Genomic DNA, 19,906 nt, shown 5'->3' with positions numbered 1-19,906 from the left:
AAGTTCAGAAAAATACATTAGTGTAAATTATCAAAAATAATAATATGATAAATAATTAAGTAAAATAATCAATAATGCTAATAACGAAGCATGATTAGTAACAAAACCTGTCTATAAATGTCACTAAATATAAAACCTATTGCTTGATAACAAAAGGTACTAGCAGTAGCATGCATTCATTTTTATTTATTTCATTAGGATATATTTTTTTAATTTGTTACTGCTGTCAGTACAATTGTTGGCCTGTGAATGCCATTCATGACTGTTGCGCCTCATAGCGGCCAGATGCTGTCAATACATAGGAGGGTGGTTAAAAAAAAAAAAATGGTGTGGGCGATACAGAAAATGTTGGTATCAATCCAAAACCAAGTAAATACAGAAACATGATTGCAATACCAGTACTGATACCAATACTTCTCTTAGTTACTATGGGCAAAAATAATGATTGATCAATGCAATAAAAAAGGCTGCTTGGAGATAGGCCTATAATTAAACAGTTCTGATAACATTGCTTTGATTGATTGATTGAAACTTTTATTAGTAGCTTGCACAGTACAGTACATATTCCGTACAATTGACCACTAAATGGTAACACCCGAATAAGTTTTTCAACTTGTTTAAGTCGGGGTCCACGTAAGACAATTCATGGTACAAATATATACTATCATCATAATACAGTCATCACACAAGTTAATCATCAGAGTATATACATTGAATTATTTACATTATTTACAATCCGGGGGGTGGGATGTGGAGGGGAGGTTGGACGGGGGGGGGTTCGGTTTGGTTGATATCAGCACTTCAGTCATCAACAATTACATCATCTGAGAAATGGACATTGAATCAGTGTAGGTCTGACTTGGTAGGACATGTACAGCGAGCAGTGAACATAGTGAGCTTGGAAAGCATAAGAACAAGTATATACATTTGATTATTTACATTTGATTATTTACAATCCGGGGAGGTGGGATGTGGTGGGGGGAAGGTGTTAGTCAAGGGTTGAAGTTGCCTGGAGGTGTTCTTTTAGAGCGGCTTTGAAGGAGCATGGAGATGCACTTTTTTTTTACACCTGTTGGGAGTGCATTCCATATTGATGTGGCTTAGAAGGAGAATGAGTTAAGACCTTTGTTAGATCGGAATCTGGGTTTAACGTGGTTTGTGGAGCTCTCCCTGGTGTTGTGGTTATGGCGGTCATTTACGTTATGGAAGTAGTTTGACATGTACTTCGGTATCAGGGAGGTGTAGCAGATTTTATAGACTAGGCTCAGTGCAAGTTGTTCTGGAATGTTTGGAGTCTAGATTTGAGGGTTTTGGAGGTGCAAGCGTAATCGAAAAAGGGTTGAACGAGAGTTCCCGCTAGAATCTTCATGGTGCTTTTGTTGACCAGAGAGGAGATTCTGTAGTGCAGGGGTCACCAACGCGGTGCCCGCGGGCACCAGGTCATCCGTAAGGACCAGATGAGTCGCCCGCTGGCCTGTTCTAAAAATAGCTCAAATAGCAGCACTTACCAGTGAGCTGCCTCTATTTTTTTTTTAATTTTATTTATCTACTAGCAAGCTGGTCTCGCTTTCCTCGACATTTTTAATTCTAAGAGAGACAAAACTCAAATAGAATTTGAAAATCCAAGAAAATATTTTAAAGACTTGGTCTTCACTTGTTTAAATAAATTCATTTATTTTTTTACTTTGCTTCTTATAACTTTCAGAAAGACAATTTTAGAGAAAAAATACAACCTTAAAAATAATTTTAGGATTTTTAAACACATATACCCTTTTACCTTTTAAATTCCTCCCTCTTCTTTCCTGACAATTTAAATCAATGTTCAAGTATTATTTTTTTATTATTATTGTAAAGAATACTAAATAAATTGTTATTTAATTCTTAATTTTAGCTTCTGTTTTTTTTGACGAAGAATATTTGTGAAATATTTCTTCAAACTTATTATGATTAAAATTTAGAAAAAATATTCTGGCAAATATAGAAAATCTGTAGAATCAAATTTAAATCTTGTTTCAAAGTCTTTTGAATTTCTTTTAACATTTTTGTTCTGGAAAATCTAGAAGAAATAATGATTTGTCTTTGTTAGAAATATAGCTTGGTCCAATTTGTTATATATTCTAACAAAGTGCAGATTGGATTTTAACCTATTTAAAACATGTCATCAATTAATCTTAATCAGGAAAAATTACTAATGATGTTCCATATTTCTTTTTTTAATTTTTACAAAAAGATTCGAATTAGCTAGTTTTACTCTTCTTTTTTTCGGTTGAATATTTATTGTGAGAAATCATTAAGATGATCAGTTTTTCCACAAAGATAAATATCATTAATTATTAATAATAACATAGAGTTAAAGGTAAATTGAGCAAATTGGCTATTTCTGTCAATTTATTTAAGTGTGTATCAAACTGGTAGCCCTTCGCATTAATCACTACCCAAGAAGTAGCTCTTGGTTTCAAAAAGGTTGGTGACCCCTGCTGTAGAGAAATCTTGTTCGTTGGTTGACCTTTTTGATTACCCTGGTTGCCATTTTATCACAGGAAAGATTAGCCTCTAGAAAAGAACCTAGGTAGGTGACCTCATCTTTCCTGGTGCTAACAATGTCACCCACTTTTATAGTGAAGTCACTGACTTTCTTAAGGTTGCTGATAACTTATTTGAAGAAGACAAATATACTTTTGACAACTATGTTACTGCTAAAACAAACGTTTACTTACAGCCAAGTCAATTGATGTAAGCTTCAACACAGAGTAACATGAGTGGGTGTGTGGCCCTGACTCGTGGTGAGTCTCGGGAAAGGAAAGGTGAAGTTGCAGACAGACAAGTCTTTAGATCGCTGCACGGACACACACATTTTACCTGTGGTGTGCCGTCACGGCCAGCCAGGCCTTCTCTGCTGGCCTAACATAATCAGAAATCATCATCATAATTAACGATAAAAAAATTTTTTTATTTACTTTCCCTAAATATCTAAAATTATTCATATTCTCTTCGTGTCATATTATGCTCCTTCGTCATTGAATTGTCATTGAACGGGGACATACAGTTGATAGATAATTGCGATAGCCAAGCAGATAAATAAATAAATGATAAATGGGTTATACTTGTATAGCGCTTTTCTATCTTCGAGGTACTCAAAGCGCCTTGACAGTATTACCACATTCACCCATTCACACACACATGGCAGGAGCTGCCATGCAAGGCACTAACCAGCAGCCATCAGGAGCAAGAGGTGAAGTGTCATGCCCAAGGACACAACGGATGTGACTAGGATGGTAGAAGGTGGGGATTGAACCCCAGTTACCAACAACACTCCGATTGCTGGCACGGCCACTCTACCAACTTCGCCACGCCGATCACGAGTTGTTGTCAGTAAGACCTTCTAGCTGGCCTAAGGTTGAACGTGACATGAGTAGCTCACACTGCTCCTCTGACCACCACCTACTATCTAGCTTTAGCTGTGACTACCGTTGGTTAACTTGGAACCCGCCACAAAATAAAGGGGCTTGAGCTGCTTTTGCTGCGGCTGTATCGCCTTGAACTTGGAAACGTTTAACGGGCTGTTTGCAACTTGCTCAGTTAAATTTTTCAAACCAAAAAATACAACAAGGACATCAATAGCGAGCTTATGTTTACAATTATTGGTGTAACAGAAAACATTTGTTTTAAAACTGTCTATATGTTTACTCATTTTATGGAATAAAAGAAAACGGTGGATGCCTTCACTTTTTGCCACTTTCTCCAAATAGCTGAGGAAGACGACTTTCTGCACATTCCCATGGAGCGCCTCATCTTCTTTCTGCAGAGCAACAAGCTGAAGAACTGCAGCGAGATCGATCTCTTCCATGCTGATATCCGATAGCTCCAACACGACGACTCTCGCCGGGCGGAAGCCGGCGGCGTCCTCTGTCACGTGCACTTCCCATGATGTGTTTTGTTACCTATAACACAAAGCTAAAATGTTCAGATAGTGTAGCATTTATTGATATTGATTATCTGGGGGACGGCGTGGCGCAGTTGAGAGAGTGGCCGTGCCAGCAACCTGAGGGTTCCTGGTTCGATCCCCACCTTCTACCAACCTCGTCACATCCGCTGTGTCCTTGACTTAGACTTAGACAAACTTTAATGATCCACAAGGGAAATTGTTCCACACAGTAGCTCAGTTACATTGATGGAAAGTGTAAGTCTGGAAAGGACAATACAGGTATAAATAGACTAAATATAGCAATATAACATATGTACGTAATATTTACATAATATATGTACAGTATATTATAATATTTTATTATTATATTGTATTATGTCTATATCATATATACAATATATGACAAGACACTTCACTTCACACTTCACCCTTGCTCCTGATGGGTCGTGGTTAGGGCCTTGCGTGGCAGCTCCCGGCACCAGTGTGTGAATGTGTGTGTGAATGGGTGAATGTGGAAATAGTGTCAAAGCGCTTTGAGTACCTTGAAGGTAGAAACGCGCTTTACAAGTATAACCCATTTACCATCTGCGTACGTTAAGCACTTTGGTACAGTAGTCAATTGGTTCTGTGACAGAGCTCTCAACTCAAAACACTTCAAATCAACGTTTGAAATCAATGTATTATCCAACCCCCCCCCCCCCCCCCAAAAAAAAAACCTGCATAATTTCTATATGTAACATGCCTTTTTAAAACAAAGTTTAGATTACAAATATTATAATATAATTTGATACTACTGTAACAACTGCAGTAGTTTTATTAAATATTGCACTGACAATGTACAGTATTTACCTTGGAGAGTGTACTTCTAAGGTACCTTCTTAAATCTGCTTCTCTGTCATACCATTAGCAGCTTTTCCATATTTTCATGGGTAAATGTCCACCGTTCAGCTGTTGTTTTAACCTTCTTGGCCTTTGTTATGAACTCATTGTGTTTTAGTACGGTGCAGACTTGCAGTGAAACACTCAAATTGCTTTGCCAAGTTGCCGACATGCTTGGTCATGTTTTTGACGATTTATTTCTCTAATTCAACGAATATCATCCACTTCTTCTCAGCACTGTCCTTCACACTCACTTTCTTCCTTGTCTTCCTCTAGCTACGAGCTAATGCTAGCGACTAAAACCAGATGTTTTGGATGGATCTTATATGTTCACTGAGGCATTTGCTATGCCAACTAATGGTGGGTATGCTTGTAACTCATATGTTTGCTTAAAGGTTAAAGCAAAACACTTAGCAGAGACACAGCTCTTATCTCAAAACACTCTTAAGTTGAGGTGTGACTGCATTTTAATGTCAATGAAGCAAAATGATGCAAATTGCAGATGACCGTGTCAATGAAAGGTAGTGTCTGTATGGGCCACATAAAAAAATATTTTCAAATGAGTTTATCAGTACCGGTACTTTTTTTTTTTTTAATATTCCACCAACTTCAGTTGAAAACCTCAGAATGGTGCCTATGATAAGAACAACATAAGTGGCTCCCCTCTGTTTTTGTTTTCGCAAAGTTGCTCTCATTAGGAAAACGTTAGAGACCGCTGCTCCGGAAATGAAAGTGGGAGATCCAATTCTTCCATAATTTGTCAAAAATCCCAATGAAGCATACATACACTGAACTGAAAGTAGCTAAAGAGAAACCATATTCTTTTTAGATTCACAGAAAAATAAAACTCAGAATTATCTGAAGGCTTTTACCCATTATTAAATTAATTTCAAAAGTCAATTTCCTTTTCTTGGAAATGATCAACAATAATACAATGAATAATGCTAATATAGAGCATGCTTCGTAACAAACCATGCTATACATTAGTTGACCTAGTATTTGATTGATTGAATTATTTATTTCAAACCTGCACAGTACAACAACACACTTTTTTTTTTTAAAACATTTTGGCAGGGACATTTATGCAAGGCTTGAAAAGGGGTTGGATGAAGCAGATACTTATAATATCCCAACCCCTCTCACTCATTCCACATTTAACAAACAATATAATACAAGAACAATACTATACAAACAAAAACAAGAAAAGCTCCTGTACACTAACAATACAATAGTACCACTGTTACTATGAGACAAGACAAGACGAGACAAAACACACACACACACACACACACACACACACACACACACACACACACACACACACACACACACACACACACACACACACACACACATACACACACACACACACAGGCCCAAACACTCTCTGACCATACACCTCTCTCCCATCGCTCTGTGCTGAGGGCATCACTCTCTTTCCTCCTTGTACTTCTTCAGTACTTCTTTTTTAAACAGTCTTTTAAATTGAATCATGTTAGAACAGGTTTTTAACTCGTCCCCTAAGTTGTTCCACAGACTGACTCCACGCACTGAAATGCACATTGATTTTAAAGTTGTTCTAAATTTAGGAAAATACAATTTTTTGTTTCCTCTTAGACTGTAACTATGGTGAGCATCTCTATCCTGGAATAAGTTTTGTATATTGGATGGTAGAGAGTTTTGGGATGCCCTAAACATAATTTGAGCAGTTTTAAAATTGATCACATCGTGCAGTTTAAGTTGCTTTAACTCCATGAATAGTGGATTTGAATGATGTAAGTAGTGAACATTGGACACAATCCTAATGGCCTTTTTCTGCAGAGTGACTAAAGGCTGTAGATGGGATTTATAACAATTTCCCCAGACTTCAACACAATAGTTTAGATAGGACATAATAAATGAATGATACAATAAAAGCAGAGCATTGGTGTTCAATAAATGACATGATCTCCTCATCATTCCAACACATTTAGCAACTTTTGTCCTTAGGTAACTTATATGAGGCTTCCATGATATATTTTCATCTATTACCACTCCTAAGAATGAATTTTGTTGAACATATTCTATTGGTATATCATCAATAACAATCCTGATGGGTATTTCACTTTTGCGATTGCTAAAGAGCATGATTTTGGTCTTCTTTAAATTCAGAGACAATTTGTTGGTATTAAACCAAGTTTTTAACTTGATCATCTCCTCAGTTACAGAGGCCAGAAGTTGCTTCAGGTCGTCACCTGCACATGTAATGGTTGTATCGTCAGCAAAGAGGATGAACTTCAGCAGTGTTGATACTTTACATATTTCATTGATATACATTATAAATAGTGTGGGTCCCAGTATCGACCCCTGGGGGACTCCACAGGTTATGTTCATGAATGTAGATTGATGTTGGTCAATCTGAACAATCTGCTGTCTCTCATTCAAGTAGCTCTTCAGCCATTTCCCTGCCACTCCCCTTATGCCATAGTTTTCCAGTTTATTTACCAAAATCTGGTGGTCAATGGTATCGAAAGCCTTTTGCAGGTCAATAAAAATTCCTAAAACAAATTTGTTTTTCTCGATACCATTAGTAATGTTCTCTATTAGATCACTTAAGGCTAATGAAGTTGACCTATTTTGTCGGAACCCATATTGACAATCGGATAATAATGTGTGCTTTTCAATGAAGTCACGAAGTCTATTATCAAATAATTTTTCCAATATTTTTGACAACTGTGGCAGAAGGGAGACGGGCCGGTAATTTGTGAAGTGGTGTTTGTCTCCAGATTTGAAGATGGGGATGACTTTTGAGAGTTTCATTTGTGAAGGAAATTGTCCAAGTTGAAAAGATAAATTGCAGATGTATGTGAATGGTTTGATGATTTCTTCCGCTACATTCCGGACCGTCCTCATGTCAAGGTCATAAATGTCACGTGATGTTTTGTTCTTGCTTTTCTGAATAATCTCTAAGACTTCCTTTTCGACAGTCGGAGTAAGGAACATCGAGTAAGGATTTTTTCCAATAAGTTCCATGGGCTGTTCATCATTAATTGGGATTTTTTTTGCCAGCTCAGGCCCAACTTTAACAAAAAACATATTGAAGCTGTCCGCAATCATCTTCTTGTCACTTATGATTTGGTTGTTCTCAACAAAAAACTCCGGATAACAAGGACTGTTTGAACCATGCCCAATAATTGTATTTAATACCTTCCAAATTCCCTTTATATCATTTTTCTTTTGGATTAATAGTTTGGTGGTGTATTCTTTTCTGCTTGCTCTTAATATGCTGGTTAATTTATTTTTATATGTTTTGTACTTTTGTTCTGTTTCTATGGTTTGATGCCTAAAAAAAGTCCTATATAAATAATTGTTCTTTTTGCAAGCGTTCGCAAGCCCTTTAGTTATCCATGGAGTTTTTGTGGAGTTAGTTATAGTGCATTTTTTGATGGGGCGGTGTGTATCATAAAATGAGAAAAAAATGTCATGAAATAAATTATAAGCTGCATTTATATCTGACGTTTGAAAAACAGAATCCCAGTTGTGTTTCGCTAAATCATTCTTTAGTGCTGTTAATGATCTTTCTGTTGTGGCTCTACGATAATATTCACTATTTACAGGTTTGGATGTTTTGCAGTTAATATTGTACACCATGAACACGGGTAAATGATCACTGACGTCACTCACTAACAAGCCTCCAGTTACAGTATGATCTACAATGTTACAAAATATGTTGTCAATAAGTGTGGTGCTGTGTGTTGTGATTCTTGTGGGTCGTGTGATCAGTGGGAATAAGCCCATGGAGAACATGGTGTCAACAAATTTTGCAGTGTGTTTGTGTTTATTAGGATTCAAAATGTTAATATTAAAGTCACCACATACTATATATTTTTTGTTTCTCTTAAATAATTTTTCCATCCATTCATTAAATATTTTTAAGTCGGATCCTGGTGTTCTATAAATGCAGCTTACAATAATGTGTTTCCTATTTGAAAATGATAATTCCACAGTGACGCATTCGAAGAGTTCCTCAACAGTTAAACACATATCATTTACAATACTACAGCTGATATTTTTGTCCACATACAGAGCCACACCTCCTCCTCTCTTATTTTTATGGTTGGTGTAAAACATTTCATACCCATTTAATTCAAACTCATTACTTGTATTCTCATTCATCCATGTCTCTGAAATACCTATAATATTAAATGGAGATTTGAATTGATTCAAATAGTCCTGGATATCATCAAAATGAGAGTATAGACTCCTGCTATTAAAATGTACTAGAGATATGTTATTATCTTGCATAAATGTTTTATCAAATGTGACGTCAGTATAATATATACAATCATTGTTGGTGTTTTGAGGAGCATTTCTATCTGGATCCATTTCGCTCATAAATCTTTGTGATTTGTAGTTGATGTGGTCTGAGAAACTGATCGATTCCAAATTGTGGGAGTTTATCAAATCATCATTCTCCTCTATTTCAGAGGAGAATTCACTATCAGAACTATCCATATAGAGTTATTTCAAAAACATGAAAAGAAGAAGAGGGTGTGTGATCATGGTCAGATAAATCATTCCTCTGTTCATGTAACATGAACAAGAGAAGAGGGCATATGGTCAAGGACTGTGGACCACAGACACACAACACAAAAATGCACACAACTGGACCATTCAAGCAAACACATAAACAATCTCTCATCCACACACACACAAACATACACTCGTACACTGCAGGCAATAAAATAAACATGGAAAACAAAAAACAAAACAAAACAAAAAGCTCCCCCCAAGAGCTACTAAATATCCAATTGCAAAAGTAAAAAACTAAAGAAGTAATATTAACAAAAATATACACACAAACATACACATACACATACATATACATATACATATATATAAATATATATATACATATACATACACATGCACATCATACATGCATGAGGTGTGGCAAGTATCACATATTTAATATGGAACAACTTCAAAATGCAAAAATAGTTTCCTAAATAATTCCCATTCATCACACCATTTGCATAGTTAGGTTCGGATATCAAAATAGAAACAAATAAAAATAAAACTCATATATCTTCTGTGTACAAAATAATATTGTGGTTTAGCGAAAAACAGAAAAAGAAAATCAGTCACGTGGCAACATGACGCATCAACAACCCAGGAAGTAAACAGATCCATGCCTGTCTCCAGCGCAGAAGCACTGCGATGAAAAAGTATGACCCAAACTAGTAAGAAAATGAAACATATGCATATTTTTTTTTACATGTTGCTATATTTGTATTTATGTAATTTATGTAATTTATCTATGCATGTCTTCTCTCAGCAAATTTTAAAACTTAACTCATAAGATTAGATTTTTAAGAAACATACATTAGTGGAAAGGATTAAAATAATTATTAAATACATGATCAAATAAATCAATAATGCTAATATGGGCATGATTAATAAGAAAACATGCTATCTCTATCTCTAAATATGTACCTACAACCTTAATTATAGGACAATGTTAATCACATGCAATTGTTTTTCATTTACTATTTTTATTTATAAGTGTCTTCTCAGAAAATTGTAAAACTTAACTCAGGAGGTTGGATGTTCAAGAAAAAAAATGCATGAGCGGAAATTATCTAAATAATAATATAAGAAAATTATATCATTAAATCAATGATTGGTTGGTGTTTATTTCGAACATGTATGGAGTTTCAATATGACACGTTTTACATATTTTCATTTCTTTTTACAACATGTCCAAAAGGGAATAGGAAGAAGCAAAACTTACTCATTCCGACCCCTTTTTCACTTCATCGCAATTACTAGCACATATGTTCACTTCATTATTCCACACAATTTACATCAATGAATCAGAATCAGAATCAGCTTTATTGTCATTACGCAAGGTAACGAGATTGAGGCCATTCCATACAGTGCGATGTGTGCATGCTAGAAAAACAATGTGCAAATATATAAAAATATAAAAAATGTAGAAGTGCAATGAATATGGTGTGAAATGAATATATACATGAAAAAAAACAAAAAAAACAAAAACAGGGTGGTTGGTGGAATGGGTTATTGCACCGAAGAGAAGGCAGTTATGAGGGACAATGGGGCAGTCCGTTCAGGATGGTTATGGCCCTGGGGAAGAAGCTGTTCTTTAGCCTGTTTGTTTTGGTTTTAATGCACCTGTAGCGCTTCCCAGAGGGCAGCAGGTGGAACAGGTCAGAGCCAGGGTGGGTGCTGTCCTTGATGATGGCACTGGCTCTGTTGAGGCAGCGGGAGGTGTAGATGTCCGTCAGAGAGGGGAGAGGGCGGCCGATGATCTTCTGAGCCGTCTTGACCACTCTTTGCAGCCTCTCCCTGTCTGCTGCAGTGCAGCTGCCGTACCATACCGTAATACAGTAGGTCAGCAGGCTCTCGATGGACGAGCGGTAGAAGGTCAGCAGCAGGTCAGGCTTCAGGTTGTACTTCCCGAGGACTCTAAGGAAGTGTAGCCGCTGCTGAGCCTTCTTGATGATTGATGTGGTGTTGACTGTCCAGGAGAAGTCATTAGAGATGTGGACTCCAAGGTACCTGAAGGTGTGGACCCTCTCTACCCGCTCGCCGTTGATGTAGAGGGGGGCAGGGTCGGTGCTGCTCCTCCTGAAGTCGACGATGATCTCTCTGGTCTTGCTGGTGTTGAGAGCGAGGTTGTTCTCCGAAGACCAGGCCGTCAGCTTCAGGACCTCCTCTCTGTAGGCAGCCTCGTCACCCCTGGAGATGAGCCCGACCACTGTGGTATCGTCGGCGAACTTGACGGTAAGGTTGTCACTGTGGGCCGGACTGCAGTCATGGGTGTAAAGGCAGTAGAGGAGGGGGCTCAGCACACAGCCCTGTGGGGAGCCGATGCTCAGCGTGCGGGAGGATGAGAGGTGCGGGCCAAGTCTCACATTCTGGGGTCGGTCCGTTAGGAAGTCCCTTATCCAGGCGTTTGTGAGAGGGGGGAGGCCAAGAGTGTCCAGTTTATTGCAGAGTCTGTCCGGGATTATTGTATTGAAGGCAGAGCTATAGTCCACAGAGAGCATCCGGACGTAGCTCTGCTGCTGCTCCAGGTGGTTCAGAGCAGAGTGGAGAGCAACAGCGATGGCGTCCTCTGTGGACCTGTTCGCCCGGTATGCGAACTGGTGGGGGTCGAAGTCTGGAGGGATATGGTCCTTGATGTGCTGGAGAACAAGTCGCTCGAAGCACTTCATGATTACCGGAGTGAGGGCCACTGGTCGGTAATCATTCAGGCTGGTGATGGGAGACTTCTTCGGCACCGGGATTATTGTAGATGACTTCAGGCAGGATGGGATGACTGCCTGAGCCAGGGAGAGGTTGAAGATCCTGGTGAGGGGGGGAGCGAGCTGGTGGGCGCACGTCCTGAGCACCTTTCCAGGTACTCCGTCTGGTCCGGTAGCCTTCCTGGGGTTCACAGCCAGGAGCACTCATCTGACACTGTGCTCCTGTACAGTGAGTGGAGTGGCGCCGGAGCCCGGTGGGGGCGGGGGCAGGGCTGGAGCAGATGAGTGTCGCTGGGGGGTTTCGAAACGGGCAAAGAAACAGTTAAGCTCCTCTGCCAGTGTCGCACTCTGATCCGCAGTTGTCATATTGCAGCCTCTGAAGTTCGTGATGTCATGAATGCCCCGCCACACCTCCCGTGAGTTTTTGCTGGACAGATGGGACTCTATGCACCTCCTGTGGTCCGCCTTTGCTTTTTTAATCCCTCTCTTCAGGTCGGCTCTAGCAACACTGTACAGTGCCCTGTCCCCTGACCTGAAGGCTGCGTCGCGGGCCCTGAGGAGTGTGCGGACCTGGCTGGTCATCCAGGGTTTCTTGTTGGGGTAAACCCGGATGTTTTTTTCCACAGTCACATTCCCGATGCAGAACTTTATGTAGTCCAGCACCGTTCCTGTGGCTGTCTCCAGCTCCTGTTGTAGGAAGAGGTCCCAGTCTGTGTGTTGGAAGCAGTCCTGAAGTTTGGGGAGTGCATCGTCAGGCCAGGTCATAACAGTCTTTGTGATAGGCCTGGCCTGGCGTCTGATGGGGGTGTAGGTAGGAGAGAGCAGGAGGAAAAGATGGTCTGACTGTCCAAGCTGGGGGAGGGGTGTAGCTCTGTACGCGTGCTTTATGTTGGTATACACGTGGTCCAGGGTGTTCTTGCCCCTTGTAGAACACTTCACGTGCTGGTAGAACTTAGGGAGTACAGTCTTCAGATTGGCCTTATTAAAATCCCCTGCTATGATATGAACACCGTCGGGGTGGGCCCGCTGCTGTTCGTTGACGGTGTTCAGCAGAAGAGAGAGCGCTGTGTTTACTTTGGCGTCCGGTGGAATATACACAGCCGTGATGATAACAACAGACAGCTCTCTCGGGAGAAAAAAAGGCCGACATCTAACAGACATGTACTCCACGTCCGGGCAACAGTGCTGTTCAGTGATTGTCCCGTTGTTGCACCAGTTCTCATGCACGTAGATACAGAGCCCCCCTCCTCTGCTCTTACCGGAGTCCTTAGTTCTGTCCCGGCGGAGCAGAGTGCGTCCGGCTAGCTGCATGCTAGCATCGGGTATTTCCGGGTGAAGCCAGGTTTCGGTGATAATCATAGCACAACAGTCCCGAACATAGCGGTTTCCAGCAAGTTGTAACTCCAGGTCGTCCATCTTCTGTACAAGGGATCTGGCATTAGAGAGGAACAGGCTCGGTAGAGGTGGCTTGTGGGGTTGTTTCCTAAGCCTGAGCAAGACGCCGGACCTGCGGCCACGCTTCTGCTTCCTCTCCCTCCTCCGTCTACGCCGTCTCCCAGACCCGACAACAAACCACGGAGAGCCCTGTGCTCTCGCTATGTCATCTGGGATGTTGTGCTCGTGGTGAAAGTCGCTCGAAACAGATATCTGGTGCGAGTTACCGATATCCAAGAGTGACTGGCGGGTGTACCGGGTGTTTGCAGTACAGGTGGTGCACAAAAGGAAAAAAAACATGAAGAAAAGAAGGAAGAAAGAGCACTGAAATGGAGAGCCGTAAGCCGCTGCGTCTGTGCGCGCCGCCATCTTGGATTTTTTTAATGCATCTTAAATAGAACACAACTCTTAATAAACAGTTAAGTCATTTATGATTCACTTAATGAGATGAATAATTCTAACTAACCTATTTCATAACAAGGTTAGCGAGTGAAGGATTATGTTGGACCATGGTCACAAAACCTTCCTATGAATGTCTCTAAATATTTGACATATGACCTTAAATAGAAGAAAAATGGTAATCCCATGCATTACTTGTTCATGTATTAGTTTTATTTATTTAATTGTACTATGAGTGTCTCCTCGTATAATGGGTTACTTATCTCAGTAAGTTAGATGTTCAGAAAACTACATTAGTGGGAATTACAAAAATAATAATGCCATAAATAATTAAGTAATAAAATCAATAATGCTAGTATAGAGCAACAAAACGTGCCAATAAATGTCTCATATTGCTTGCATGCATTTATTTTTATTTATTCATTATGTTTTATATATATTTCTTATTGCTGTCAAAAACTTATCGCCTATAAATGTCATTTAATGACTGTTGCGCCTCATAGCGGCCAGACGCTGTCAATACATGGTATAAAAAAATGGGATGGGTGATACCGAAAATGTTGGTATCAGTCCAATACCAAGTAAATGCAAGAATAGGATTCTTGCATTTAACAGAACTGATACCAACACTTGTTTAAAGTTACTATAGGCAACAATATAATTTACTAATTTAACAGTGAACAATTAACAGTAGCCTAACAGTGTTTTTCAACCACTGTGCTGCGGCAGATTATGCAGTTTCACCTATTTGGGTTAAAAATATTTTTTGCAAACCAGTAATTATAATTTGCAAATAATGTGCCGTTGTTGAGTGTCAGTGCTGTCTAGAGCTTGGCAGAGTAACCATGTTATACCATACCATATCAGTAGGTGGAAGCTGGTAGCTAATTGCTTTGTAGATGTCGGGAACACGTTGTGTGAGACGACGATGGTTTGTCGTGGTCACAATATGCAGGTGACAGCGGGAGGCAGCGTGCAGGTAAAAAGGTATCTAACGCTTAAACCAAAAATAAACAAAAAGTGAGTGCCCCTAAGAAAAAGCATTAAAGCTTAGTGATGGCTATGTAGAACAAAACTAAAACTGAACTGGCTACAAAGTAAACAAAAACAGAATGCTGGATGACAGCAAAAACTTACAGCGTGTGGAGCAGAGATGGCGTCCATAAAGTACATCCGTACATGACATGACAACAATGTCCACACAAAAAAAATAGCAACAACTTAAATGTTTTAAATTACAAAATGTAATTTAAAACATTTGTATGCACATACAGCACTTAAGACCTTCAGTATATCTGTATGTGGAATTAAATTATGGAATGGATTAAGCAAAGCAATCAAACAATGTACTAATATGATCCACTTCAAGAAACTCTTCAGACTTAAAGTGCTTACTAAGTACAAAGAAGAAGAACCATGATAAACATTCTGAATTTATTCATCCATCCATTCATTCATTTATAATGGGTACTTCACCAATTATTATTTATTTATTTATTTTTCTTGTGATTACTTATGGAGTATATTGTGAATAAATTGAGAACAGGAAGTGAACAAAAGTCTTAGCAACTTGTAAAAGAAAAGGGGTAGGATTAAATAAGCTCTGCTTCTTCCTACTCCTTTTCGAACATGTTGAAAAGAGAAACTGGAAATTGTGATGTATCATGTTGTATGCTTGCATGTTCGAAATAAACTCAAACTCAATATTCTTGATTGCTAAAACCAAGCAGGTGCAGGGAATAGCACTCAAAGGAAGACATGAAACTGCGACAGGAAAATCCACCAAAATAGGAGCGCAAGACAAGAAGTAAAACACTACACACAGGAAAAGAGCAAAACAACTTTAAATAAGTCACGGCGAGATTGTGACAGGTGGTGACACTACACCTACTTTGAGACAAGAGCTATATTGATGCATGGCTGAGTTACATTTTTTAATGATTTCTGCTGGTGGTGTGCCTCCGGAATTTTTCAATGAAAAAAATGCGCCTTGGCTCAAAAAAGGTTGAAAAACACTGGCCTACAAAAAAACAACAATATAGCAATATTAACAAAACAATGAAAATACAGGTTCTCATTGGCTCATCTGAGTTTTGATAAGACAAGAAAACTTTATTGATTGATTGATTGAAACTTGTATTAGTAGATTGCACAGTGAAGTACATATTCCGTACAATTGACCACTAAATGGTAACACCCCAATAAGTTTTTCAACTTGTTTAAGTCGGGGTCCACTTAAATTGATTCATGATACAGATATATACTATCAGATATATACTATACTATAATACAGACATCACACAAGATAATCATCAGAGTATATACATTGAATTATTTACATTATTAACAATCCGGGGTGTGGGATATGGAGGGGAGGGGGGAGGGGGGGTTAGGTTTGGTTGGTATCAACACTTCAGTCATCAACAATCAACATCAACAATTGCATCATCAGAGAAATGGACATTGAAACAGTGTAGGACTGACTTGGTAGGATATGTACAGCAAGTAGTGGACACAGAGAAAGAGATCAGAAAGTATAAGAAAATGTGTCTACATTTGATTATTTACATTTGATTATTTACAATATATGTATGTGGCAATATCAACAATGTAAATTAGTAATCGCACAACAACAAAACACCGGGAATTTGTTTCCAAAACAGGACTGAAAACAATACCAAATCACACGTGTATCGATCTGATACCGACACCGACCTTGGTATCTTATGGTCGATGTTTGTCTCGATCCTTCCACCCCTGGTTGACACGGTTCACAACAAGCGTAAGCCGACTGCCACTTTTCTGTGTATGAATATGAAAAGCCGGTCTTGTTGTGACACTATGACCTGGCAGCCTGTCCCTTTTTTCTGAAGTAAACTCCAAAAATGCTAAATGAGGTTTTACCCGTGCTGAAAGATGGCGGAGTCGGACGGTGTGGCGAATTCGTCGACACATTTACAGAACAGGTGAGTTGAGTCTGGTCAGTTCTGGGGGTCTGGACAGGTCGACGGTGGTTTCTTAAGCGACGTCTCGTTGGCGCCTCGTCTGTAGCCGCCTTCAGAGGCAGGCTCGGCGGATAGAAAACAGGAAACACCGATGATCTGTCTGGGCCTGTGGACTCGACCCGGATATACTAATAGCGTTATTTTTAATACAGTTACGTCTGAAGTGTTTTAACCACATTAAGCAAAAAAAAAACTTTTAAGATAGAATAACCATATTGTATGTTGTCACGCGTGTATTTTTGTTTCATATATTCAAATACATTTACACAAAATGTGTTTTATATTGCTCATTTTTTAATTGACACTGGAAAATGTTAACAAACTCCAACATGTTATGAGCATTTCCTGTATTATTTTTTTGATATAGCCCAAATAATTGATTAAAGGGGAAGGTCGATGATAATTAGTCCTAAATGTAAATTACCAGTATTTGTCGCAGCCATTCTTATACAAACTTACTCACAAAGTTCAGTTCAGTTCAGTTTCAGTTTATTTGGAACATACATACAATACAATGTAATTCATCACATATTTCCAGTTGTTTCATTACAGCACGTCCCGAAAAGGAGTAGGAAGAAGCAGAGCTTATTTAATCCTACCCCTTTTCATACCATAGCAATTCCTATTACATTGTTTGCTGTAACATAAGAGTGAACAAATAAATAATAAATAAATACTATACCATAGTAAGTAAACAAGTATTAAATACATAAATAATCTTTATCTCAATAAAAAACATTTACATTAAAGGCTGCAAGTTTAAAATTTAAAGGGGACACCAATCACTAATATATATATATATATATATATATATATATATATATATATATATATATATATATATATATATATATATATATATATATATATATATATTTCTTTATGGATGTAACGATATGTACATTTTAGGGCTGCAACTAACGATTAATTCGATAGTCGATTAATCTGTTGATTATTACTTCGATTAATCGATTAATAATCGGATAAAAGAGACAAACTACATTTCTATCTTTTCCAGTATTTTATTGAAGAAAAAAAACAGCATACTGGCACCATACTTATTGTGATTATTGTTTCTCAGCTGTTTGTACATGTTGCATTTATAAATAAAGGTTTATAAAAAATAAATAAATAAAAACAAAAAACTAAAAAAATTGCCTCTGCGCATAGCATAGATCCAACGAATCGATGACTAAATTAATCGGCAACTATTTTTTTAATCGATTTAATCGATTAGTTGTTGCAGCCCTAGTACATTTCATATAATGGGTATTTGCACCAAAATGATCACGGTTATTATTATCGCGGTATCATTGAATGTGCTCAAAGAGTATATACACACACTGAATAAAATATTTTGACCAAGTTATTAGTTTTTTAAATAACTAAAATATAAAGACCCACTGTTAGAAAAGCCAATATGTTGTATGTTTTATGTTTAATATGTTTAACTGATAGTGTTCTAGTCTTAGTATTACATCTGTTTTAATGGTTAAGCTTTTATTGTTTTAAATATTAGTTTGTACTGTAGCACTTTAAATGGGAACTGCACTTTTTAAAAATGTGCCAAACATTCACAATCCCTGTGTAATACAAGAACACATAATTATGCCTTTTCTTTTTTTATGCATTCTAATTTGTATGATACGGCGAGTACGAGGTGGCTAACAATGAAGCTAATGGGAGTCATCTATTGCGCTGATAATGCCTTCTCAAAAAGACTTGCATATTAAGTATTAGTGATGTTGTTATACCGTAAATGGTAAGGTAGAGGAACTACTTTTAGCTGCACCATGATGACAAAGAGGTGACTAGCTCATACAACCGTTGACATACTGAGTCGGTGAGCCACTGCATCGCATCTAAGTTGGTAAAAGTTAATTCTAAGTTATAAATCATGTCTCTCACTCTTATAGTAGAAGTTTGTGGCCATAACTAAGATGTTGGTAAACTTTTACATTAAAATTAGACCGAAAGGTCGCAAGAGAGACTCATATGTGATTATGATTAAAAGGGATGTTTGCAACATTTACAAAGATGTCTATAGGGCGCCAAGTTTCCAATGTGTTTTACATTATGGCCCGCCCTCTTATGGCTTCTCCTACGTAATGAATAATTACGTAAGTACGTAACACATGCACGCGCACTAGCTCTAAGTGTTGTTAGCTAATAATAGTAATTTGGATAGCTCGCGTTAACTTTCATTGAATGTATATTTTATAACAACAACATGACTGCAAATTGTTCGTTGCTTCTCTTGAACTGCTTTTGTATATGTGCACGCGCTACCTCCATGTGCGTGTTGACGAGACAGTGTGAGTGACCGCCGTAAACACCAATCATTTTATTCGGGCTGGTAAGCATTTTTATTACATAATTTGTAATTGTGGAAAATTATAGACAATTGTCAAACAAATGTGTACAATTAAGCCACTGATTGTTACATAAGCTAGCCGGGGGTGTTCTTGTTATATTTTTTGTTTTGAAATATGTTGCTGTGAGGAAGTTGCAAACCGCACCTTTAAGTCTTCATCTAAACGGGAAGATATAAACATCCTATCAGTCGGCATCCCAGTGAGAGCTGACATTGTACAGTGAGTGATTGTTTTATTATGTTCGTAGTTTGTATTTCTTGTTTAGAACTTAGCAATACTGCTACTTGCTGGATCTGTTGATCACTCAGCTTCTACAGCTTGTAGCTCCCACCGTGTATTGAGGCTCAAAAATAAAAGGTTCTGGATCATCTTTTGTCCCAAAGTAGTCATTGTCTCTTAAAGGAAATAGCGAATTTTGTAATGTGTTTGTGAAATTAATACGGTATCGTATGCATAAAATTACCAAAATATGTAAAAAGTACAGGATATTACGAATGTGCTTGTTACTACATTACATTTATACTTACAGCGTGTATATAAAATGTTAGAGCCAATATCATTTGCTCTATTGTTAGCTGACTTCTGCTAGCGTGTAGAATGCATAAAAAAAAGAAAACCATATATGTGCTTGTCTCACAA

General features: G+C 38.2%; 1 protein-coding gene across 4 annotated transcripts in view; it reads left to right on the top strand.

The window, feature by feature from the left end:
• The window catches only part of klhl26 (kelch-like family member 26), a 150,479-nt gene that overhangs the window by 120,076 nt on the left and 10,497 nt on the right, over positions 1 to 19,906 (top strand). For 3 of the 4 annotated variants that reach the window (XM_061975880.2, XM_061975879.2, XM_061975878.2), the window contains exon 1: positions 16,659 to 16,853. The exons of the other annotated variant lie outside the window; for it this stretch is intronic. In XM_061975880.2, coding sequence (XP_061831864.1) covers positions 16,804 to 16,853 — 50 coding nt within the window. In that variant the 5' untranslated portion in view covers positions 16,659 to 16,803. Of the gene's footprint in view, positions 1 to 16,658; positions 16,854 to 19,906 lie in introns of those variants that run through there. 4 annotated transcript variants of the gene reach the window in all.

The sequence above is a fragment of the Nerophis lumbriciformis genome, linkage group LG14 (genome assembly GCF_033978685.3).
Source record: "Nerophis lumbriciformis linkage group LG14, RoL_Nlum_v2.1, whole genome shotgun sequence".
Taxonomy (NCBI): Eukaryota; Metazoa; Chordata; class Actinopteri; order Syngnathiformes; family Syngnathidae; genus Nerophis; species Nerophis lumbriciformis.
This window is presented reverse-complemented; position numbering and strand designations above follow the sequence as displayed.